Genomic DNA, 26,959 nt, shown 5'->3' on the forward strand with positions numbered 1-26,959 from the left:
TACATGTATGTGTATATGTATGTTTGTACAGTGAATGTATATGTACATGTATGTGTATATGTATGTTTGTACAGTGAATGCATATGTACATGTATGTGTATATGTATGTTTGTACAGTGAATGCATATGTATATATGTATGTTTGTACGGTGAATGTATGTGTACACTATGTGTATATGTATGTTTGTACAGTGAATTTATATGTACAGTATGTTTGTATATTTTTTTATACAGTCACTGTATATGTACAGTATGTGTATATGTTTGTTTGTACAGTGAATGTATATGTATGTATATATGCATGTTTGTACAGTAAATGCATATGTACAGTATGATGCAATTAAACTTAAAATGCCATTTATTTATTTTTTGCAATAGAAAATAATGTCCGACATTGACGTGGCATTGGCGACCACGGGACAAGGTTATCACACAAAGAGCGACCCATGTGCACAAACGCACTAATTAAAGCGCTGTAGCGAGCGGTGATTATTCTGGGACAACAAACCCCTCGCACGGACCACAACACGATTCGGGATGGCATTAAATCCTCCGGAAAAGTGGAGAGGGAGTCGCAGACATCATTATAACTGGTTATGAGCACCTTTTTACCAATCTCCTGTGTCTCATTAGAGCCAGCTGAAGTTGTAGCGCTTCCAACGTTTGCGCACGAGAGAGAGGCTGTTTAATGGAAATTGCTGGAATACGTGGAGAGGAAGTCGTTAATTCAAGAGACGACAACAACAAGGATGATGGAGATTACTAGGGTTTTTTTTGTCTCTCTCAATTTGCTGGACAAAGAACACCTGCTACTAATACTGTTTGACTCTCTGCTATGATTTCAGCATTGTCATTTATACAATTTACTAAATTACCTAGCTCATAAGAACAATAATGGCCCACTTAAAATGTTGTAAGATTTCACCATGGAAATCATCCGTCGAAGACATTGATTGATTGATTGATTGATTGAAACTTTTTTTAGTACAAACCCCGTTTCCAAATGAGTTGGGAAATTGTGTTAGATGTAAATATAAACGGAATACAATGATTTGACGCCGTGGCGCGGTGCGAGAGTGGCCGTGCGCAACCCGAGGATCCCTGGTTCAATCTCCACCTAGTAACAACCTCGTCACGTCCGTTGTGTCCTTGAGCAAGACACTTCACCCTTGCTCCTGATGGGTGCTGGTTAGCGCCTTGCATGGCAGCTCCCTCCATCAGTGTGTGAATGGGTAAATGTGTCAAAGCGCTTTGAGTACCTTTGTCATTTATTTGCAAATCATTTTCAACCCATAGTCAGTTGAATATGCTACAAGGACAACATATTTGATGTTCAAACTGATAACAAATTTTTTATTGCAAATGATCATTAACTTTAGAATTTGATGCCAGCAACACGTGACGAAGAAGTAGGGAAAGGTAGCAATAAATACTGATAAAGTTGAGGAATGCTCATCAAACACTTATTTGGAACATCCCACAAGTGTGTAGGCTAATTAGGAACAGGTGGGTGCCATGATTGGGTATAAAAACAGCTTCCCAAAAAATGCTCAGTCTTTCACAAGAAAGGATGGGGTGAGGTACACCCCTTTGTCCACAACTGCGTGAGCAAATAGTCAAACAGTTTAAGAACAACGTTTCTCAAAGACCAATTGCAAGAAATTTAGGGATTTCAACATCTACGGTCCTTAATATCATCAAACGTTTCAGAGAATCTGGAGAAATCACTCCACGTAAGCGGCATGGCTGGAAACCAACATTGAATGACCATGACCTTCGATCCCTCAGACGGCACTGTATCAAAAACCGACATCAATCTCTAAAGGATATCACCACATGGGCTCAGGAACACTTCAGAAAACCACTGTCACTAAATACAGTTGGTCGCTACATCTGTAAGTGCAAGTTAAAGCTCTACTATAAAAAGCGAAAGCTTTCAGTCAACGACATCCAGAAACGCCGCCGGCTTCTCTGGCCTGAGATCATCAAGTGGAAAAGGGTTCTGTGTCCTGACAAGTCCACATTTCAAATTGTTTTTGGAAATATTTGACATTGTGTCATCCGGACTAAAGGAGAAGCGAACCGTCTAGACTGTTATCGACGCAAAGTTCAAAAGCCAGCATCTGTGATGGTATGGCGGTGCATTAGTGCCCAAGGCATGGGTAACTTACACATCTGTGAAGGCACCGTTAATGCTGAAAGGTACATACAAGTTTTGGAACAACATATGCTGCCATTTAAGCGCGGTCTTTTTCATGGACGCCCCTGTTATTGAGAATTGATAAAAGAAAAGGTGATTTAAGACCGTGGTGAACATGCCCTTTCCCATCTACTTTGGCACGTGTTGCAGCCATGAAATTCTAAGTTAATTATTATTTGCAAAAAATAAAAAATAAAGTTTATGAGTTTGAACATCAAATATCTTGTCTTTGTAGTGCATTCAACTGAATATGTGTTGAAAATGATTTGCAAATCATTGTATTCCGTTTATATTTACATCTATCACAATTTCCAAACTCATATGGAAACGGAGTTTGTAAAATAGACTCTTAATGTCTGTTAGCAAAATGTGCACTTCAATAAATATTGAACATCTTAAAGTGCAGTTTGTTCCCCAATTGGAAAAACTGGGTTGGGCGGTTTGTTTTGTTGTCTAGTTTTGTTGCTGACCTGCTCGTTGTGCGGTGCTGATGGGCTTGTATTGCTCATTCAGTTTGAAGATGAAATATTCCCTAACAGGAACATTTGGCTTTATGATCATCTTGTTTGTGCCTAACGTTTCTTTCTTAGCAGTACTTCTTGTGTTTTGTGTAAGCTAGCGGCCTGCCGGCTCACCAAAACAAAGATTGCGGATGATTGAGAAGAGGATTCTCTCTGTCTGTCCATTTAGGCCTATTGTCAAACAAAGATCCATAAAATTATTTATTTTGAAGCATCCATTTAATCATAATTATAAAACATCAGTCATCTTTACATCATTTTGTTACATGAAACCTGAAATCCCCATTAAAATTGCTCATGATTAATGCATGAGGCTGGTGAAGTGCCTTAGAAAAATGTAACGTATCTTCCGGACCATAGGGTGCACCAGATTATAAGGCGCACTGCCGATGAGCGGGTCTATTCAGGTTAGGGCTGGGCGATATGGCCTTTTATTAATATCTCAATATTTTTAGGCCATGTGACGATACACCATACATATCTGGACATTTTGCCTTAGCCTTGAATGAACACTTGATGCATATAATCACAGCAGTATGATGATTCTATTAAAACATTCTTATTCATACTGGAATCAATATATGCTACTTTTAAACTTTCATGCAGAGAGGGAAATCACAACTAAGTCAATTTACCAAAAGTTTAGTTATTAAACAGTTATTAAGCAGTGGCACAAACATTCATGTCATTTCCAAAAGTGCAAGATTGTCAGAGACATTTTAAAACAAGCTATGTGTGCACGTGTCTGCTCCGTGTATAAGAAGGTGGGCTTGGTTTGTGTCTTTGAGAGAAGGAGAGACAAGAAAGAGTGAGAAGAGCCTGTAGTGCAATGCCCGTAGTTAAAAGCAACTGCGTGAGAACGTATACTCCAATATCACCATATAGTCATTTTCTATATCGCACAGAGACAACCCCGCGATATATTGAGTTTAGTTCAGGTCTATTTTCATGCAAAAGTGCACCGGATTACAGGGCCCAATAAAGGGGTCATATTATTATGTTGTTGTTTTTTTTAGATGTAAAAGACTTCCTTGTGGTCTACATAACATTTGATGGTGGTTCTTTGGTCAAAATGTTGCATAGATGATGTTTTACACATCATCTATGCAACATTTTGACCAAAGAGTTAGTGCTGCCAGGGATTCTGGGTATTTGTTCTGTTGTGTTACGGTGCGGATGTTCTCCCGAAATGTGTTTGTCATTCTTGTTTAGTGTAGCTTCACAGTGTGGCGAATATTTGTAACAGTGTTAGACTTGTTTATACGGCCACCCTCAGTGTGACCTGTATGGCTGTTGACCAAGTATGCGTTGCATTCACTTGTGTGTCTGTAAAGTTGTAGTTATTATGTGATTGGGCCAGGACGCAAAGGCAGTGTCTTTAAGGTTTATTGGCGCTCTGTACTTCTCCCTATGTCCTAGTACGGCATTTTAAAAAGTCATACGTTTTAATTTTTGAAACCGATACCAATAATTTCAAATATTTTATTTTAAAGACTTTATCGGCCGGTAATATCGGCAGTCCGATGTTATCGGACATTTCTAATTTTATCATGAAATTTCACCCAAAACCCAAGTTGTTGTTTAAATACATTAAGATTTAATAAAGCACTTTTTTTGGGGTGGAAAAAGTATAAATGAATATTAGAAACTAAGTCAGGATTAGTATCACTTGTATTCTAACATTGTGTTTGTATGAGAAGTAATAAAAATTAGCGCGTTTAATTGAAATCAAGCATAATCTATACATACATATTTTGAAAACTTAAATTTCATAAATAAAACCTATAAAAAATAAATATTATGTACTATGATTATGCAGGGTTATAAAATCAAACTGAGTTCATTGCATTCGACAGCAATGTGTTTGCTAATAATTTGTTGTGTTTGTTTGATGGTGTGGCGCGGTTGGGAGATTGGCCTTGCCAGCAGCCTGAGGGTTCCTGGTTTGATCCCCAGCTTCTACCAACCTCGTCACGTCCGTTGTGTCCTTGAGCAAGACGCTTCACCCTTGCTCCTGATGGGTCGTGGTTAGGGCCTTGCATGGCAACTCCCGCCATCAGTGTGTGAATGTGTGTGTGAATGGGTGAATGTGGAAGTAGTGTCAAAGCGCTTTGAGTACCTTCAAGGTAGAAAAGCGCTAAACAAGTACAACCCATTTGTTTACATTTACACCACAAATAATGGACATTTGCCTCCCCGTTAATAAGATCCCGTTATAACGGCCATGCATGCATTGATTTACTCGAAGTAGGAAGAGTGAAAACCTTGGCAGGATTCTTGCTTTCCGAGTGGCCTTGTTTAAAAAAAAATGTGATATGCAGTATTTTAGAAGTCCAGTATTTACATTATACTTGTCAATATAAAGTTTGGAACACTAGAAGAGAAATAAAGTGAAACACAGTACATTGCCAAAAGTATCCGGCCACTCATTGAGTGGAACTGTCATAGGATGCCACCTGTGCAGCAAATCCAGCCGTAAAATGTCCTCGCTCCTAAATATTCCAAGTTTTATTAAGCTTTATTATAAGAAAGTCCAGTGCGAAGTGTGGGATGCAGTAAAGCACGTCGCCACTGGACTCTACAGCAGTAGACGCGTTCTCTGGATTGACGCTTTTCCATCTGGCAATCTGATGGAGCAGTCTGGGTTTGGAGGTTGCCAGGAGAACGCTACATTTCGGACTGCGTGGTGCCGAGTGTGAAATTTGGTGGAGGAGGAATTATGGTGTGGGGTTGTCCTTCAAGAACTGTCGACACCTTCATATGTGTTCCTTTCTATACTGTATATACTGTTACACTATTTGATATTGCACTGGTACTGTGTTTGACTACTGTACTTCTACTGATACTTCTACCATAACTTCTGTGACTTATTGTGCAACTTAATCGTCTTGTAATTAATGTACATCAGAGCTATTAAATTTTTTGTATTTTTTTTGTATTTAGTGTATTAGATTCTGCAACTAGTGTTTGGATCCCACTGTACGCAATATCTGAAGAGCATGGAAAAAAGTGGACAGCCCTCCCAGAAGAGTTGAAGGTGTAATAGCTGCAAAAGGTGGACCCACATCATATTGAACCCTATGGGTTAGGAATGGGATGGCACTTCAAGTTCATATGTGAGTCAAGGCTGGTGGCCAAATACTTTTGGCAATATAGTGTATTCCAATATATCATCATACTTTCCAAACTTTTTTTTTTTTACATATAAAAATACTTAACTTTCAAGCAAATTACCCATGAAATTAATAAAAATGACAATACATTTTATAATTTTGGACTGCATTGTGCAGAGTTTGACATTTGGTGGAGGAGGAATTATGGTGTGGTGTTGTTTTTCAAGAGTTTGGCTTGGCCCCTTAGCCCAAGTAAAAGGGACTTTGAGTACTCCAGGATACTAAAACATTTTGGACAATTACATGCTCCCAACCTGGTGGGAACAGTTTGGAGCGAGCTCCTTCCTCTTCCAACATGACAAGGTCCATAATGACATGGATGACTGAGTCTGGTGTGGATGAGCTTGACTGGCCTGCACAGAGTCCTGACCTGAACCTGATAGAACACCTTTGGGATGCATTCGAATGGAGACTTGAGAGCCAGGCCTTCTCCACCAACCATGTGCTTTTGGAAGAATGGTGGAACATTCCTATAAACCCACTCTGTAACCTTGTGGACAGCCCTCCCAGAAGAGTTGAAGCTGTAATAGCTGCAAGAGGTGGACCCACATCATATTGAACCCTATGGGTTAGGAATGGGATGGCACTTCAAGTTCATATGTGAGTCAAGGCAGGTGGCCAAATACTTTTGGCAATATAGTGTATTACAGTATATCATCATACTTTCCAAACATGTTGTTGTCTACATAAAAATACTTAACTTTCAAGCAAATTACCCATCAATTTGATAAAAATGACAATACATTTTATAATCTCGGACTGCATTGTGCAGAGTTTGACATTTGGTGGAGGAGGAATTATGGTGTGGAGTTGTTTTTCAAGAGTTTGGCTTGGCGCCTTAGTTCAAGTAAAAGGAACTTTGAGTACTCCAGGATACCAAAACATTTTGGACAATTACATGCTCCCAACCTTGTGGGGACAGTTTGGAGCGAGCTCCTTCCTCTTCCAACACGACAAGGTCCATAAAAACATGGATGACTGAGTCTGGTGTGGGTGAGCTTGACTGGCCTGCACAGAGTCCTGACCTGAACCCAATAGAACACCTTTGGGAGGAATTACAACGGAGACTGACTGCCGGGCCTTCTCCACCAACATTAGTGTGTGACCTCACCAATGAATGGTCAAAAATCCCTATAAACACACTCTGTAACCTTGTGCACAGCCTTTCCAGAAGAGTTGAAGCTGTAATAGTTGCAAAAGGTGGACCCACATCATATTGAACCCTATTGGTTAGGAATGGGATGGCACTTCAAAGTCATATGTGTGTCAAGGCAGGTGGCCAAATACTTTTGGCAATATAGTGTATTACAGTATATCATCATACTTTCCAAACATGTTTTTGTCTACATAAAAATACTTAACTTTCAAGCAAATTACCCATGAAATTAATAAAATGACACGGTGGAAGAGGGGTTAGTGCGTCTGCCTCACAATACGAAGGTCCTGCAGTCCTGGGTTCAAATCCAGGCTCGGGATCTTTCTGTGTGGAGTTTGCATGTTCTCCCCGTGAATGCGTGGGTTCCCTCCGGGTACTCCGGCTTCCTCCCACTTCCAAAGACATGCACCTGGGGATAGGTTGATTGGCAACACTAAATGGTCCCTAGTGTGTGAATGTGAGTGTTGTCTGTCTATCTGTGTTGGCCCTGCGATGAGGTGGCGACTTGTCCAGGGTGTACCCCGCCTTCCGCCCGATTGTAGCTGAGATAGGCGCCAGCGCCCCCCGCGACCCCGAAAGGGAATAAGCGGTAGAAAATGGATGGATGGATGGACAATACATTTTATAATTTCGGACTGCATTGTGCAGAGTTTGACATTTGGTGGAGGGGGAATTATGGTGTGGGGTTGTTTTTCAAGAGTTCGGCTTGGCCCTTTAGTTCAAGTAAAAGGAACTTTGAGTACTCCAGGATACCAAAACATTTTGGACAATTACATGCTCCCAACCTTGTGGGGACAGTTTGGAGCGAGCTACTTCCTCTTCCAACATGACAAGGTCCATAAAGACATGGATGACTGAGTCTGGTGTGGGTGAGCTTGACTGGCCTGCACACAGTCCTGACCTGAACCCAATAGAACACCTTTGGGAGGAATTAGAACGGAGACTGACTGCCGGGCCTTCTCCACCAACATTAGTGTGTGACCTCACCAATGAATGGTCGAAAATCCCTATAAACACACTCTGTAACCTTGTGCACAGCCTTTCCAGAAGAGTTGAAGCTGTAATAGTTGCAAAAGGTGGACCCACATCATATTGAACCCTATTGGTTAGGAATGGGATGGCACTTCAAAGTCATATGTGTGTCAAGGCAGGTGGCCAAATACTTTTGGCAATATAGTGTATTCCAATATATCATCATACTTTCCAAACATGTTTTTGTCTACATAAAAATACTTAACTTTCAAGCAAATTACCCATGAAATGAATAAAAATGACAATAAATGTTATAATTTCGGACTGCATTGTGCAGAGTTTGACATTTGGTGGAGGAGGAATTATGGTGTGGGGTTGTTTTTCAAGAGTTTGGCTTGGCCCCTTAGCTCAAGTAAAAGGGACTTTGAGTACTCCAGGATACTAAAACATTTTGGACAATTACATGCTCCCAACCTTGTGGGAACAGTTTGGAGCGAGCTCCTTCCTCTTCCAACATGACAAGGTCCATAATGACATGGATGACTGAGTCTGGTGTGGGTGAGCTTGACTGGCCTGCACAGAGTCCTGACCTGAACCTGATAGAACACCTTTGGGATGCATCCGAATGGAGACTTGAGAGCCAGGCCTTCTCCACTAACCATGTGCTTTTGGAAGAATGGTGGAAAATTCCTATAAAACCCACTCTTTAACCTTGTGGACAGCCCTCCCAGAAGAGTTGAAGCTGTAATAGCTGCAAGAGGTGGACCCACATCATATTGAACCCTATGGGTTAGGAATGGGATGGCACTTCAAGTTCATATGTGAGTCAAAGCAGGTGGCCAAACACTTTTGGCAATATAGTGTATCCACATGGCTGGTGTGCTGGTTTAAGCAAGCATACAACAGGTAAACAATTTTCCCCAGTCTTGTTTGGCTGTTTCACTTCATGCTCAAATTTGATGTTATCTGTTTCCTCTGCGACACAAATGCTGCCTCATCCCAAAACACACTCATATTTCAGCCTTCATAACGCACAGGCCGGAGTCATCCGGGCCGCAAAATTGCCCATGGAGAATTCTTGTTTATACGTGCCACATCCTATCCCGACTTTGTGAAGACCCTCTACACCTGATTGGCCAATCCCCCCCCCCTACCCTCCAACCCAGACGCTGACATTTCTGCTATCAGACCCCCTTCGGTCACAGGGAACGAAATGGAGCCAATCCTCCTCTTCAAATGCTGTCAAGAGTTGAATCTCTCAGCGATGCGGCAGTCACTGTTTACTCCATCCTCGGCGACAGCACTACACCATCCTTGATGCTTTATCATTAGTTTGGAAGTGTGCGCTCCCCCACTGCTGCCTTTTGATGGAATGCAGACAGTAGCCGCGCACGCCGCCAGCCAGCCAATTTCCCCCGTCGCGCTTCCACCGCAGCAAGGGGTCGCAATATCTTCCCGCCGCCATATATCCTCCTGATGAGGCACCTCACAACCCTCCTTAGCCTCCCCGCATACCTGACTCGCCCTCCTGTTCATCTTTCTGATGATGTTTGCTATAGCGACAGGCCTAATCAGTGCGGCGTGCATGTGGCGAAGGACTCCTCTCTGCTGGGAGGCAGATTGGACCACCGCAGTGGTTTAATTTGCGCTTTGACTTAATTACCCGGCAAGATGGCGGACGGCAGAGATATAGCTCCGTGACTGCATGTCATTATTATGCATTGTTAATTTGAAAATGTATGGACAAGCGGAAATACAACAGCTTACCGTGATGAGATGTTAGCATAATCCCACGCATTACCGGGGGAAAAAAAACATGTGCCCTCTGTGTTGTATTTTTAGCCTTGCATGCACGATGGTTCTATGGCAGACCCGGGTAAAGGAGGGACCGATGAGGTTTTCAATCCGGACCGCCAGACATTCTCAAATCTTCTTTTAGATCAGTGGTGTCAAACTCAAATACAGAGCGGGCCAAAATGTAAAACTGAACAAAGCCGCGGGCCGAGGTTGAACAAATTAACCCTTTAATTAGATTAGATAGTACTTTATTTATTCCGTCAGGAGAGTTCCTTCAGGAAAATTACAATTTTCAGCACAATCCCATTCAAGATCAGACAAACATTACAGGGAGACAGAACAGGATCGCTGATGGGTCTGCTGGCTTCCAGCGCCCCTTACAAAAAAGATTAGATACAGGTAGAACAAGGGGGGAATGGGAGAAAAAAATAGAAGATTAAAATTAAATTAAAAAAAAGCGGTCTTAGCCTGGGCCCTGGAGAGGGGGTGCAGACTGAGGCCAAGGGTAAAAAAACAACTCATAGCCATAGTACACATGTGTGTAAGAGGGAAACATCATACACCAAAGAACACAGAGGACATGAAAGACATTAAAGCAGCAGATACAACCAGACACTTCTACATAAAGCAATGAATAAAAAGTAAAAGAAACATATCCACTGTGGTGGCCTCTGCGGTGTTCCACGCCATCGTCCGCTGGGGTAGAGGGAGCATGGCCAGAGACAGGAGCAGACCCAACAAAGCAACCAAGACAGCCGACTCCACTCTCCAGTGTCCAGTCCGCATGGATGAGCGATGATAACGTCCAAGGAGACTGAGGTGTCCGACACCTGCTCACCCAGCCAAGACACCGCGAAGCCTCTCCGTCCCAGCGGTCAGTGCTAGCTCCGCAGCCCTGTCCCCTCATCCGCATCTCCTCCAGTCCCTCCAAACCGACACCGGTGTGGCAGACACCCAGCAGCTGGTCTCCATGGCCAAAAGGCTCCCGGGAGGCAGATCCAGAAGTCCGCAAAAAAAGCACCACAGAGGTCACGAAAGTGCCACCCCTTGTCACACAGTCCCAAAGGGTCCCGGACCAGAAGGCAAAAAAATATAACACATGAAAACAAGAGGGACACACAAAAAGATGACACAAGAGTACAGAGCTCCTGCCAACAGTAGCCACTAAAGCAGCGCCATCTTGGAAAAAAAAAACCCAACTTACAAGTTTTGCATTGAATATTGACCAAGCAAGGCTCATATAACTTCATAGTGACATACAAAATCCAGTTTCAAATAATAATAATTAAAAAATATCAATGGCATATCAAATAAAATAAAAACGCAAATTTAATGCCTTTTTTCGGCGCGGGTTCGAGTTGAGGTGGGGTTTAGTGGTAGCGGGGGTGTATATTGTAGCGTCCCGGAAGAGTTAGTGATGCTAAGGGTTCTGGGTATTTGTCCGGTTGTGTTTATGTTGTGTTACGGTGCGGATGTTCTCCCAAAATGTGTTTGTCATTCTTGTTTGCTGTGGGTTCACAGTGTGGCGCAAATTTGTAACAGTGTTAACCGTGTTTATACGGCCACCCTCAGTGTGACCTGTATGGCTGTTGACCAAGTATGCCTTGCATACACTTGTGTGTGTGTATGAGCCGCATATATTATGTGAGTGGGCCGGCACGCTGTTTTTATGGAAGAAAAGCGGACGTGGCGACATGTAGAGAACGCTAAAAGCAGTGCTTTTACGGCCCGCCCCCAATATTATTGTCCAGGTGGAAATCGGGAGAAATTCGGGAGGGGCACTGAACTTCGCGAGTCTCCCGGAAAAATTGGGAGGGTTGACGAGTATGAGTATTAGCGGTGAATGTGGTGTTACAGCCGCGGGCCAGTTCTAATGTTAATTTGATATTGCCTCAAGGGCCAAATGAAATTACACGGCGGGCCAGAGTTCGACATCCATGTTTTAGATCTTTAAGATGGAAAGTGTAGCTGCCATTATTATGTGCAGTGATGCTTTCTAATGATCGTAAGTCTTCTGTCATGTCTGTTGATCATGTTTTTGTTTGGCCATGTGCTGTTTGTTTTTTTGGACTCTTTTTAGTTCCTGGTTGTGCACTCTTGCTTGTTTTGTTTCCATGACTACTCATTAGATTCACCTGTCTCACGTTTTGCACTAGCGCACTTGTCACTAATCAGGTCGGTATTATTTAAAGGCCTACTGAAACCCACTACTACAGACCACGCAGTCTGATAGTTTATATATCAATGAGGAAATATTAACATTGCAACACATGCCAATACGGCCTTTTTGGTTTACTAAATTACAATTTTAAATTTCCCGCAGAGTTTCTTGTTGAAAACATGAAGTGTTTTGTGACGTTGTTGGTTGGAGGGGACATTTTAGCTCAGCACCACTTACGGCTAAAAGTCGTCTCTTTTCATCGCATAATTACACAGTATTTCGGACATCTGTGTTGCTGAATCTTTTGCAATTTGTTCAATTAATAATGGAGACTAAAAAGAAGAATACTGTTGGTGGAAAGCGGTGTATTGCAGCTGCCTTTAGCACCGAGACACAGCCGGTGTTTCTTTGTTTGTTGTGAAGCTTTAAAACAGAGCGGTCAAGCGAATATGTTTCTCTATGTCAACCAGCATGTTTTTGGACGGGAAAATTGTGATATACATCTTACCGGAGACATCAGTAGATTGTGCGTCCTCCTGCAGTAGCTGTCAAATGAGGCAGCTGAGAGCTTGGCTCCTCGGCTTCTCTCTGAGACATTGGCGTGTTCACCGCAACCATCCGACTTTGAGGTATGTCTTTACAATCTCACTAAAACACTATTACAACAATAAGCAGATAAGGGATCTTCCAGAGTTATCCTAGTAAATGTGTCTAATTACATCTGAAACGCTCACACTGCCGCCGCCCGGAGCCGTCGCTTTTTATTTTATTTATTTATTTTTTATTTTTTCTAGTCCTTCGCTATCAATATCCTCAGCCACAAATCTTTCATCCTCGCTCAAATTGATGGGGAAATTGTCGTTTTCTTGGTCCGAATAGCTCTTTTTGTTGGAGGCTCCCGTTATAAACAATGTGATGATGTGAGGAGCCCTCACACGGGTGATGTCATCGTCTGCGACTTCCGGTAAAGGCAAGGCTTTTTTATTAGTGACCAAAAGTTGCGAACTTCATCGTCGATGTTTTCTACTAAATCCTTTCAGCAAAAATATGGCAATATCGCGAAATGATCAAGTATGACACAGAATGAACCTGCTATCCCCGTTTAAATAAGAACATCTCATTTCAGTAGGCCTTTAAGCTTGCAGTTGCCAGGCAGTCGGCCTGGCGACATTACCTCCTGGACACCCATGCTATCTGATATCCTTACTACTCATGCCTTTGTCATGCTGTCATAGTTTTCTTGCTGCTCGTTTCTTGCTACGTGAGTTTTGTGTATTCTTGTCACAGTAAGTTTTTATTTGTTTCATGTTCATAGTTTTTTTCTCAAGTGCTAGTTTTTATTTCATTAATCAAGTTTGTTCTCAATCAATCAATCATCAATGTTAGACCTGCTCGACATCCATTGCTTTCGGTTCCCCGAGAGGGGGGTTGCCCAAATATGCGTTACTCTCCAAGGTTTCTCATAGTCATCATTGTCATCGACGTCCCACTGGGTGTGAGTTTTCCTTGCCCTTATGTGGGCCTACCGAGGATGTCGTTGTGGTTTGTGCAGCCCTTTGAGACACTAGTGATTTAGGGCTATATAAATAAACATTGATTGATTGATATTATGTTAGATCCACTATGGACAGGACTCTCACTATTATGTTAGATCCACTATGGACTGGACTCTCACTATTATGTTAGATCCACTATGGACTGGACTCTCACTATTATGTTAGATCCACTATGGACTGGACTCTCACTATTATGTTAGATCCACTATGGACTGGACTCTCACACTATGTTAGATCCACTATGGACTGGTCTCTCACTATTATGTTTGATCCACTATGGACTGGACTCTCACACTATTATGTTAGATCCACTATGAACTGGACTCTCACTATTATGTTAGATTCACTATGGACTGGTCTCTCACTCTTATGTTTGTTCCACTATGGACTGGACTCCCACACAATTATGTTAGATCCACCATGGACTGGACTCTCACTATTATGTTAGATCCACTATGGACTGGACTCTCTCTATTATGTTAGATCCACTATGGACTGTTCTCTCACTATTATGTTAGATCCACTATGGACTGGACCCTCACACTATTTTGTTAGATCCACTATGGACTGGACTCTCACTATTATGTTAGATCCACTATGGAATGGACTCCCATTATTATGTTAGATCCACTATGGACTGGACTCTCACTATTATGTTAGATCCACTATGGACTGGACTCTCACTATGTTAAATCCACTCTGTACTGGACTCTCACTATTATGTTAGATCCACTATGGACTAGACTCTTCACTATTATGTTTGATCCACTATGGACTGGACTCTCACACTATTATGTTAGATCCACTATGGACTGGTCTCTCACTCTTATGTTTGTTCCACAATGGACTGGACTCTCACACAATTATGTTAGATCCACCATGGACTGGACTCTCACTATTATGTTAGATCCACTATGGACTGGACTCTCTCTATTATGTTAGATCCACTATGGACTGTTCTCTCACTATTATGTTAGATCCACTATGGCCTGGACTCTCACACTATTTTGTTAGATCCACTATGGACTGGACTCTCACTATTATGTTAGATCCACTATGGAATGGACTCCCATTATTATGTTAGATCCACTATGGACTGGACTCTCACTATTAAGTTAGATCCACTATGGACTGGACTCTCACTATGTTAAATCCACTCTGTACTGGCCTCTCACTGTTATGTTAGATGCACTATGGACTGGACTCTTCACTATTATGTTAGATCCACTATGGACTGGACTCACACACTACTATGTTAGATCCACTATGGACTGGACTCTCACTATTATGTTAAATCCACTATGGACTGGACTCTCACACTATTATGTTGGATCCACTATGGACTGGACTCTCAGTATTATGTTAGCTCCACTATGGACTGGACTCTCACACTATTATGTTAGTTCCACTATGGATTGGACTCTCACTATTATGTTAGATCCACTATGGACTGGACTCTCATTATTATGTTAGATCCACTATGGACTGGACTCTCACACTATTATGTTAGATCCACTATGGACTGGACTCACACTATTATGTTAGATCCACTATGGACTGGACTCTCACACAATTAAGTTAGATCCACTAGGGACTGGACTCTCACTATTATGTTTGATCCACTATGGACTGGTCTCTCACACTATTATGTTAGATCCACTATGGACTGGACTCTCACTATTATGTTAGATTCACTATGGACTGGTCTTTCACTCTTATGTTGGATCCACTATGGACTGGACTCTCAGTATTATGTTAGATCCACTATGGACTGGACTCTCACACTATTATGTTAGATCCACTATGGACTGGACTCTCACTATTTTGTTAAATCCACTCTGGACTGGACTTTCACTATTATGTTAGATCCACTATGGACTGGACTCTCACTATTATGTTAGATCCACTATGGACTGGACTCTCAATATTATGTTAGATCCACTACGGACTGGACTCTCACACTATGTTAGATCCACTATGGACTGGTCTCTCACTATTATGTTTGATCCACTATGGACTGGTCTCTCACACTATTATGTTAGATCCACTATGGACTGGACTCTCACTATTATGTTAGATTCACTATGGACTGGTCTTTCACTCTTATGTTTGCTCCACTATGGACTGGACTCTCACACAATTATGTTAGATCCACTATGGACTGGACTCTCTCTATTATGTTAGATCCACTATGAACTGGACTCTCACTATTATGTTAAATCCACTCTGGACTGGACTCTCACTATTATGTTAGATCCACTATGGAATGGACTCTCATTATTATGTTGGATCCACTATGGACTGGACTCTCACTATTATGTTAGATCCACTATGGACTGGACTCTCACACTATTATGTTAAATCCACCATGGACTGGACTCTCACTATTATGTTAGCTCACCTATGGACTGGACTCTCACACTATTATGTTAGATCCACTATGGACTGGACTCTCACTATTATGTTGGATCCACTATGGACTGGACTCTCACACTATTATGTTAAATCCACTATGGACTGGACTCTCACTATTATGTTAGCTCACCTATGGACTGGACTCTCACACTATTATGTTAGATCCACTATGGACTGGACTCTCACTATTATGTTGGATCCACTATGGACTGGACTCTCACACTATTATGTTGGATCCACAATGGACTGGACTCTCACTCTTATGTTAAATCCACTCCTGACTGGACTCTCACTATTATGTTAGATCCACTATGGACTGGGTTCTCACACAATTAAGTTAGATCCACTAGGGACTGGACTTTCACTATTATGTTAGATTCACTATGGACTGGACTCTCATTATTATGTTAGATCCACCATGGACTGGACTCTCACTATTATGTTAGATCCACTATGGACTGGACTCTCACACTATTATGTTAGATCCACTATGGACTGGACTCTCACTATTTTGTTAAATCCACTCTGGACTGGACTTTCACTGTTATGTTAGATCCACTATGGACTGGACTCTCACTATTATGTTGGATCCACTATGGACTGGACTCTCACACTATTTTGTTAGATCCACTATGGACTGGTCTCTCACTATTATGTTTGATCCACTATGGACTGGACTCTCACTATTATGTTAGATCCACTATGGACTGGACTCTCACTATTATGTTAGATCCACTATGGACTGGACTCTCACTATTATGTTAGATCCACTAGGGACTGGACTCGCACTATTATGTTAGATCCACTATGGACTGGACCAGATCTGGCCCCCGGAGCCTTGAGTTTGACAGCTGTTCTCTAAACGTTGAAAGAGGTTTTAGGATGGCCACAAAAATAAAAAAAAGTTTCTTCTCCGCCTTTGTACGCGCCATTAGTTTTGTACCTTTTGTTAGAGTTAAAATAAAATCATGAATATATCTCCAAGCCATGTCCGATCCAACTTTACTTGCATTTCGGGTAAACAAACACCCCAAAGTCCACGTCCTGACATCTTCAACTATACAAAGTAGGGCTGGGCGATATGGCATTTTTTTAATATCTTACTGATAGGATGCAGTGTGTGCCCCATAACAATGTGACCTCCGACTACGTTAAGGTAACGTGTGGAGTTCCCCAGGGTTCGGTCCTTGGCCCTGCACTCTTCAGCATCTACATGCTGCCGCTAGGTGACATCATACGCAAATACGGTATTAGCTTTCACTGTTATGCTGATGACACCCAACTCTACATGCCCCTAAAGCTGACCAACATGCCGGATTGTAGTCAGCTGGAGGCGTGTCTTAATGAAATTAAACAATGGATGTCCGCTAACTTTTTGCAACTCAACGCCAAAAAAACGGAAATGCTGATTATCGGTCCTGCTAGACACCGAACTCTATTTAATAATACAACTCTAACATTTGACAACCAAACAATTAAACAAGGCGACACGGTAAAGAATCTTGGTATTATCTTCGACCCAACTCTCTCCTTTGAGGCACACATTAAAAGCGTTACTAAAACGGCCTTCTTTCATCTCCGCAATATCGCTAAAATTCGCTCCATTCTGTCCACTAAAGACGCTGAGCTCATTATCCATGCGTTTGTTACGTCTCGCCTCGATTACTGTAACGTATTTTTTTCGGGTCTCCCCATGTCTAGCATTAAAAGATTACAGTTGGTACAAAATGCGGCTGCTAGACTTTTGACAAGAACAAGAAAGTTTGATCACATTACGCCTGTACTGGCTCACCTGCACTGGCTTCCTGTGCACTTAAGATGTGACTTTAAGGTTTTACTACTTACGTATAAAATACTACACGGTCTAGCTCCATCCTATCTTGCCGATTGTATTGTACCATATGTCCCGGCAAGAAATCTGCGTTCAAAGGACTCCGGCTTATTAGTGATCCCCAAAGCCCAAAAAAAGTCTGCGGGCTGTAGAGCTTTTTCATTTCGGGCTCCAGTACTCTGGAATGCCCTCCCGGTAACAGTTCGAGATGCCACCTCAGTAGAAGCATTTAAGTCTCACCTTAAAACTCATTTGTATACTCTAGCCTTTAAATAGACTCCCTTTTTAGACCAGTTGATCTGCCGTTTCTTTTCTTTTTCTTCTATGTCCCACTCTCCTTTGTGGAGGGAGTCCGGTCCGATCCGGTGGCCATGTACTGCTCGCCTGTGTATCGGCTGGGGACATCTCTGCGCTGCTGATCCGCCTCCGCTTGGGATGGTTTCCTGCTGGCTCCGCTGTGAACGGGACTCTCGCTGCTGTGTTGGATCCGCTTTGGACTGGACTCTCGCGACTGTGTTGGATCCATTATGGATTGATCTTTCACAGTATCGTGTTCTCATAGTCATCATTGTCACCGATGTCCCACTGGGTGTGAGTTTTCCTTGCCCTTATGTGGGCCTACCGAGGATGTCGTAGTGGTTTGTGCAGCCCTTTGAGACACTAGTGATTTAGGGCTGTATAAGTAAACATTGATTGATTGATTAATATCTCCATATTTTTAGGCCATGTCACGATACACCATATATATATCCATATTTTGCCTTAGCCTTGAATGAACACTTGATGCATATAATCACAGCAGTATGATGATTCTATGTGTCTACATTAAAACATTCTTCTTCATACTGCATTAAACTTTCATGCAGAGAGGGAAATCACAACCAAAAGTGTATTTATTAAACAGTTATTAAGCAGTGGCACAAACATTCATGTCATTTCCAAAACAGAAAGTGCAAGATTGTCAGATACATTTTAAGTGTCAAATAAAAATTAGTTGCATAATAGGAAATCAAGTAGTGTTCGTCCTTTAAGGGGTAGGTTACTACGGACATAATTAAATTGTGTTGTTGACTATTTTCTTTCATACGGTGTTGATGTGGAAATGTTTGCCTCAACATTTTGATGGTGTGGGCGTGTGGCACCGAACGGAGATGTTGACATGCGGAGTAACCCCTCTTCATTCGCTAGCAAGTGACTTTTCAAATGATGCTACATATTAGCAGTAATGCTATTTTCTGTAGCAATGCTTTTACCCAACACTTGACATATTACGGTTGTCTATTGGACATATTCAAACTTGAAGCCAAACCACCGCCAGACGATTGACCCCCTGCTGCTTTTCTTGGGAATTGTTTCTTCCTTCATTCGCACCTTCTTTCTCTTGTTTTACCACTCGCACGGCTCCGCTAGCATCACAGCTAACGTTACCCATGCTGCTACCTCTATGCTCCGCGAGGGCATATACGAATGTGACGTATGACGTGACAGTAAGTGACGTGTTTGCTTGTCTGTGAGAAGGAGTCACAGGAAAAAGCGAGAAGAGCCTGTAATGTAATGCCCGCAGCTAAAAGCAACTGCGTGAGAACGTATAAAAACTAAAACAGCCTAATAACTAGAAATAGCACACATGCCTATAAAAAAAGGCTTTTTTTAAAAAAAAAAGGGGGGGGTTTTCAGCCTTTTTTAAAAGCATCCATAGTCTGTGGTGCCCTCAGGTGGTCAGGGAGAATGTTCCACAGACTGGGAGCGGCGGAGAAGAAAGCCCGGTCTCCCATAGTTGGGAGCTTTGTCTTTGGAGGTTGGAGGAGATTACACAGGGTTACTTAATTAATCATTTATTTAACCCTGATTTTTATTAGTATACCTAGCACACCTTGAGACTCCCTTTGTGAGCACTTTGCAGACCACCTCAGAAAAAAACCAAACACGATCAGATGTGACATTTTATCTTCTCACTCTGCTTTTAATCCACCTGAGTCTGTTTTTACCCTGAGGAAACACTGGGCGGTTTTGTCCCGGTTAATGCTGAGGCTGCATGACAAGGTTTTTTTTACACTAAAATCCACCATATGTTTTAGATTCCGACAAGACTGAAGTTTTAGTCATTGGCCCTAAAAGAGAAGCACATACCAAATCGTTGTCTTTAATTCCATCACTACAAGTGAAAAGTCTGGGTGTCCATTTCGACTCTGAACTGAGTTTCACACCACATATAAAAATAACTATTTATGTATTTTTTCATTATCTTAAGAATATAGCCAGAGTGTGCCCAATTCTCTCTCAGGGCAACTTAGAGACGCTAATGCATTCTTTTAGATTCGTAGTTGTATAGATTATTGTAACGCCCTGCTTTCTTGTCTTCCTAAAAAGGTTTTTGCACCTTTACAAATACTCCAAAATTCAGCGGCACATTTTCCTGACGAAGACCGGAAGTCGGGCTCACATTACATCAGTTTTAAAATCTCTGGTATTGTTCATGTGATAATGAACAATACCAATAATTTTCCTCTATTTTCAACAATAGAGTTGTTCAAATGCAACAATACATATACGTAACGATAACTAGAGAATAAAAACAAAGCAGAAAAAAGGAGGGGGAAGAAAGAGAAGGAACTTATATTAATTAACCTTGTAGATTGTTATAGTAACAATAGGTTAAGCTTTGTTAGTGTGCCATGTGTTACCCAGTTTACTCTGGGATAACAACGTTAATTTGTGTTTGATGAAACGTGATTATATGTATATGTACAGTATGTGTATATGTATGTTTGTGCAGTGAATATATATGTACAGAATGTGTATATGTATGTTTGTACATTGAATATATATGTACAGTATGCGTATATGTATGTTTGTGCAGTGAATATATATGTACAGAATGTGTATATGTATGTTTGTACATTGAATATATATATATATATGTATGTTTGTACAGTGAAAGTGCATGTGGACGTACGAACTTTGAGTACATAGGTATGTACTGTATTTGTGTATGTATGTGAGCGTAGGTACCTATGTATGTATGAATAACGGTGTGGATGTGAATAGATGTGATAGTGTTTACTCACATGTCTCCTCTGTACTCAGCCATGCAATCATTTGTTCATATATATGCATATGTGCAATAATTGGGGATCTGGGTCATCGGGGTATTGTTTTTAAATCTGTAGAGAACTTTGCGTTGCATTTCTTTTATGTATGAATAGCGCGTTATAAGTATTTGATGTAATTGAGATTCTTAATCTGATTACATTACATATACAGGGTGTTCCAGAATTATTGGGCACATTTTGACCTTGAATATCTCGAAAACTATTAAGGATATGAAAATGCATCTGATATTTTCCGAGAGCTTGCACTCTCAAGTTTTTCATGGAATGTTCAAAGATTTTCAGTGAGAGTGCCGTTGGTCACGCAGCACACATCGAGCGGATTGTCCAATTCTTGCCAAACCCGTTCCAGCATTGTGTTTTGCAAATTCAAGGACGCATAATGCCTTTTTTCTGGTTCAGGGAACTTACTGGATCTGAAAAAATAAGAAGCATCACAAAAAAGTCAGCAGATACAAGGACTGGAAATATGCCCAAGACTTTTGGAACAGCCTGTATATCTAATACTTAAATCAGTAAAAAAAAATGTGTGTGTGTGTGTGTGTGTGTGTGTGTGTGTGTGTGTGTGTGTGTGTGTGTGTGTGTGTGTGTGTGTGTGTGTGTGTGTGTGTGTGTGTGTGTGTGTGTGTGTGTGTGTGTGTGTGTGTGTGTGAGAGAGAGAGACAAATATATATATATATATATATATATATATATATACTGTATATATTTAGGGGCGGCATGGCGTAGTGGGTAGAGCGGCCGTGCCAGAAACCTGAGGGTTGCAGGTTCGCTTCCCACCTATGGACATCAAAGTCGCTGCTGTTGTGTCCTTGGGCAGGACACTTCACCCTTTGCCCCCGGTGCCGCTCACACCGGTGAATGAATGATGAATGTATGATTGGTGGTGGTCGGAGGGGCCGTAGGCGCAAACTGGCAGCCACGCTTCCGTCAGTCCACCCCAGGGCAGCTGTGGCTACAGATGTAGCTTACCACCACCAGGTGTGAATGAATGATGGGTTCCCACTTCTCTGTGAGCGCTTTGAGTATATAACAATAGAAAAGTGCAATATAAATCTAATCCATTATTATATACATATATATATATATATATATATATATATATATATATATATATATATATATATATATATATGACGGTACGGGTATTTTACCGAACCGTTTCGGTGTGGGGTTTCTGGTTCGGGGTTTCCGGTTCGGTATGAGTAACACAAATGTGCTGCAAGCTAGTGGTGAGTGCTTGAAGTGGCCGAGCAGTCAGCCAAAGCACCTCCGTTCACTGCAAGCTGCTTTCGGTGTTTGCTTTTCATCTTCCGCTTGTATTCATCGTGTATCTCCTTATGATTCCCGAAGAGGTGGGAGATCAAATTGCTCGTATTAAAGGAATACATCTTGGTTCCTCCTCGCATAACCAACTTTTTGCAAATTGCCAGTTTTTTTATCCGTCAGACAGACTTTAAAATAATCCCAAACCAGAGACATGGTGTCGTTAGTCACCGAGCGAGCTGGCTTGTTAGCCACGGGTACAGCACCGGCAACAACACACTTTTATTGTTATGCTGTGCTTGCGGTGGTTTGATGAGGTCATCAAGCGTCGCCAGTAAACCTCTCATGCTGTGGTCCTCAACTCCTGTGTTGTGTGTGGGAGAGGAGAGTGGTGAGACGCAACTGCTTCTGTACTGCTCCCTACGTCCGTGTTTTACCGGATAGTAACCGCTCCGTACAGCGGCGTTTTAAAAAAGTCATTCATTTAACTTTTTGAAACAGATACTGATCATTTCCGATATTAAATTTTAAAGCATTTATCGGCCAATATTATCGGACATCTGTAGCTCTTTACAATCCAATCCACTTTATTTATGTAGCACATTTAAACAACAAAAATATTGACATGTGTATGTAAACTTTTGACCGCGACTGTATGTTCACTGCCTACATCAGCTGTAGTTAAAGACCTACAGAAAGCCACTACTACCGACCACGCAGTCTGATAGTTTATATATCAATGATGAAATATTAACATTGCAACACATGCCAGTACGGCCTTTTTAGTTTACTGAATTGCAATTTTAAATTTCCCGGGAGTTTCTTCTTGAAAACGTCGCGAAATGATGACGTGTACGTGTGACTGTTAGGAAATATTAGCGCTGCGCACACACACAGCTAAAAGTCGTCTGCTTTAACCACATAATTACACAGTATTTTGGACATCTGTGTTGCTGAATCTTTTGCAATTTGTTCAATTAATAATGGAGAAGTCAAAGTAGAAAGATGGAGTTGGGAAGCTTTAGCCTTTAGCCACACAAACACACGGCGATTCCTTGTTTAAAATTCCCGGAGGTGAAGCTTTCCTTTGGATCAGAGCGGTCAAGCGAACATGGATCCCGACCAAATATCAACCAGCAGTTTTCGGTGAGAAAATTGTGGTAAAAAGTCGCCACTTACCGGAGATCAGCTGAGCTTGTGCCGTCCATACAGCTGCCGTTGACTTCCCTCAGACACTGGCCTCAGGACAAACCCCTCCGACTATCAGGTACTATTAAACTCACTAAAACACTAGCAACACATTAGAAAGATAACGGATTTCCCATAATTATCCTAGTAAATGTGTCTAAAAACATCTGAATCCGTCCCAATGCAATTGCGTTTTTTTTAACTTGATTTTTTTTTTTTCCTCCTCCGTCTCTATCAATATCCTCAAAAACGAATCTTTCATCCTCGCTCAAATTAATGGGGAAATTGTCGTTTTCTCGATCCAAATAGCTATTTTTGTTGGAGGCTCCCATTAAAAACAATGTGAGTATGTGAAGAGCCCTCAACGGGTGACGTCATCGTCTGCGACTTCCGGTAAAGGCAGGGCTTTTCTATTAGCGACCAAAAGTTGCGAACTTTATCGTTGATGTTCTCTACTAAATACTTTCAGCAAAAATATGGCAATATCGCGAAATGATCAAGTATGACACATAGAATGGACCTGCTATCCCCGTTTAAATAAGAACATCTCATTTCAGTAGGCCTTTAATTAGCTCTTTGCACACAACTATGTGTCCCTTTAAAATGAAGTCACACCCGTGCCTCTTGTTGAAGGATGCTGATATGTTTAAGAGTTCTTCCTTTTTACATGGCGATGTTTAGAGTAGCTAGTACTTTTCCTTTGTGTATTCTACCAGTCTCTCTTAGTCTTCAGATCCCAGGTTAGTGTCGGAAACCATCGGAATGTGAAGACAACCCCCACGTCTCTCTCACCTTATGGTGTTGAGAGGAGGGGGAGGAGGGCTTTCTTTTGTGTGAAAAGAGTGTTTTTCCCTTGGAATGCCAGATCAAGTAGGGAAGCCGATATGAATGTATCGGTTGAGTTGACCTCCTAAAGCAGAGGTCGGGAACCTTTTTGGCTGAGAGAGCCAAAAAAGCCAAATATTTTAAAATATATTTCCGTAAGAGCCATATAATATTTTTTTTTAACACTGAGCACAACTAAACATGTGCATTTTTAAGTAAGACCAACATTTCTAGAGTATAATAGGTCTCTTATTCTTTGTAATAACATTGTTATTCTGAAACTAACTGTGGAGGGGGCGTGGCCTGCGGGCCTGCAGCGACAGGTGCGTAGATGGCCCACCTGGGCCTTGTTAACTAATCACCTGTCGCTCTGTTATAAGCAGCAGCCAGGAGGAGAGACTGGGGTGGGGCTGGAAAGCAACTGAGAGACTTATTGAAAAATAGAACAATATTGTAACCCTGAAACAGGCTCTGATGTCTGAAGAACCCCCGGGAGGGCAAGCCCCACACTAACCAATAATAAATAAGTAACTTCTTACCATTAACGCAACTTCTTGAACAGGTGCGGTAGGAAACGGATGGATGGATTAAAAATGCATGAGAATGTTTTATATTTTGAACATTATTTTTAACACTGTGATTACAAGTGGAATTATTCATTACTTATCGTGTCAAGCAACGTCAGTTCAGATTTATCCGAGAGCCAGATGCAGTCATCAAAAGAGCCACATCTGGCTCTAGAGCCATAGGTTCCCTACCCCTGTCCTAAAGCTTAAGTAAAACTTGAAAATATTCCAATTCTGTCTCGATGGTCCTTCTTACTCAGCATATATGTCATCAAAAGAACTTGGGATTGACGAGTAACTTAGACTCCCTGGGAGGACGAACTGGTCCGACGCACACTCCATAAGACCTGCATGTTTGGCGCTAGTCTCAACGCCGTAGATCTTTGTCTTCTTCACTCTTGTCTTTCTTATTTCTTACGTGTTCTTTATTTGTTTTCTTTACTCTTTTCATCTAGATGCTCCCACTACTGTCCCCACACCCACCACCAACCCAGTCAACACGCAAGGTACTGTACACTCCCCCATATTTCATGTGTGTGTGTGCGTGTGTGTGTGTGTGATTGACGCTTGCAGAGAGACTGTGGACATGCAGTTCTAATCAGATAGGCGCTGATGGGTGACATTGAGGACAGGTAGCTGGGTGCTGTCTCCCATAGCTGTCAGTGCACCCGAGTTGCATGTTTGAGGCCACACAGCCCGCTATCTTATCAGCATCTGCAGCTGTATCTCACCCCACCCTTCCATCATATTAGAAAGCCCTTTACATCTCCCCGACAAATGCCAATTCACATTTAGTCTTTGTAAGGCCAGAAAGAAGAACCAAAAAGCATCAATAACCGTTTATCCGCAGACGAGGAAAATGAATGAAGAGTCAGATCATCGGCCAAGCGCTGTACACACAGCGTAACACTTTTGATTTGGCTCTCCATGTATTTCAATATCAACTGTGTTTGAAAAGCACCGCACAGGCTACATGCGATGAGGACACCCTGGGAAAGGTGGCATTTGGATATGCCAGAATGTGACATTTCGAAAAAAACTAACAAAAAAAATCATCTTAAAGTGCTGCTATGGAGAAGGAGAGAGTAAAAATGTATGTGGTAGTCATGGTTAAGTGTGTTCATATATAAACATGACAATCAGACGGGCTGTCAAAATTGACATATTTGATTAATCTCAAAATGTTATTAAATAAATGTATAAACGCAGATTAATCATGCAATTTAGTTTGATCTTAAATGTTCCTTTACCTTAAAGGAACATTTAAGGTAATTTTCATTTCAGGAAAATAAAAATTCCAGCAGCAGTGTACAGAGTTAATATCAATTTAAAAAAAGTAAAAAGTAAATAATGGGGGTTTAAATGGAAACAAAACATAGAAATATTACAATAAGAATAAAAAATAAAAAGCAACAATGGGAATAAAAATACAACAGTAAAATAAGACTATAACAAGAAAAACTAGGCAGTAGTGACCATATTATGAAAACGTATTGTACTGTTATTGTTTTGCATCCTTGTACCCCCCGCCCCCCTCCCCAGAAATAAGTTGTACAGTCTAATGGCGTGTGGAACAAAGGAGTTTTTGAGTCTATTAGTCCTGCACTTAGGATGAAGCAGTCTACCACTGAACAGGCTCCTCTGGCTACTGATAACACTATGCAGAGGGTGACTGGCATCATCCAGGATGCTCACTAGTTTGTCAACAGTCCTCTTCTCTGCCACCGTCACCAGTGAGTCCAGTTTCATTCCCATTGTTGAACCGCCTTGTCTGATCAGTTTCTCAAGTCTGGAGCTGTCCTTCTTAGATGTACTGCCCCCCCAGCACACTACCATGTAGAACAGAACACTGGCAACCACAGACTGGTAGTACATCCACAGGAGTTTTCTACAAATGTTGAAGGAGTGCAGTCTCCTGAGGAAGTAAAGCCTGCTCTGTCCTTTCTTGTACTGGTGGTCTGTGTTAACAGTCCAGTCCAGCTTATTGTCCACCCAAACCCCCGAGGTACTTGAATGAGTCCACGGTCTGTAACTCAACTCCCTCGATCACAATAGGTTGTGACCGTGGACTCGACCCTCCCAAAGTATATATATATATAGTATATATAGTATATATATATATATATATAGTATATATATATATAATAAGGGGTGCAACGGTACGGGTATTTTATTGAACCATTTCGGTATAGGGTTTCCGGTTCGGTGCGGAGGTGTACCGA

At 41.7% G+C, this 26,959-nt stretch overlaps 1 protein-coding gene across 3 annotated transcripts in view; it reads left to right on the forward strand.

Annotated features, from left to right (window-relative positions):
* cadm1b (cell adhesion molecule 1b) overlaps positions 1-26,959 on the forward strand; it is a 687,646-nt gene that overhangs the window by 572,386 nt on the left and 88,301 nt on the right. For all 3 annotated transcript variants that reach the window (XM_061878075.1, XM_061878076.1, XM_061878077.1), the window contains one exon: positions 25,193-25,243. In XM_061878075.1, coding sequence (XP_061734059.1) covers positions 25,193-25,243 — 51 coding nt within the window. The remainder of the gene's footprint in view (positions 1-25,192; positions 25,244-26,959) is intronic.

The sequence above is a fragment of the Nerophis ophidion genome, linkage group LG18 (genome assembly GCF_033978795.1).
Source record: "Nerophis ophidion isolate RoL-2023_Sa linkage group LG18, RoL_Noph_v1.0, whole genome shotgun sequence".
Lineage (NCBI taxonomy): Eukaryota > Metazoa > Chordata > Actinopteri > Syngnathiformes > Syngnathidae > Nerophis > Nerophis ophidion.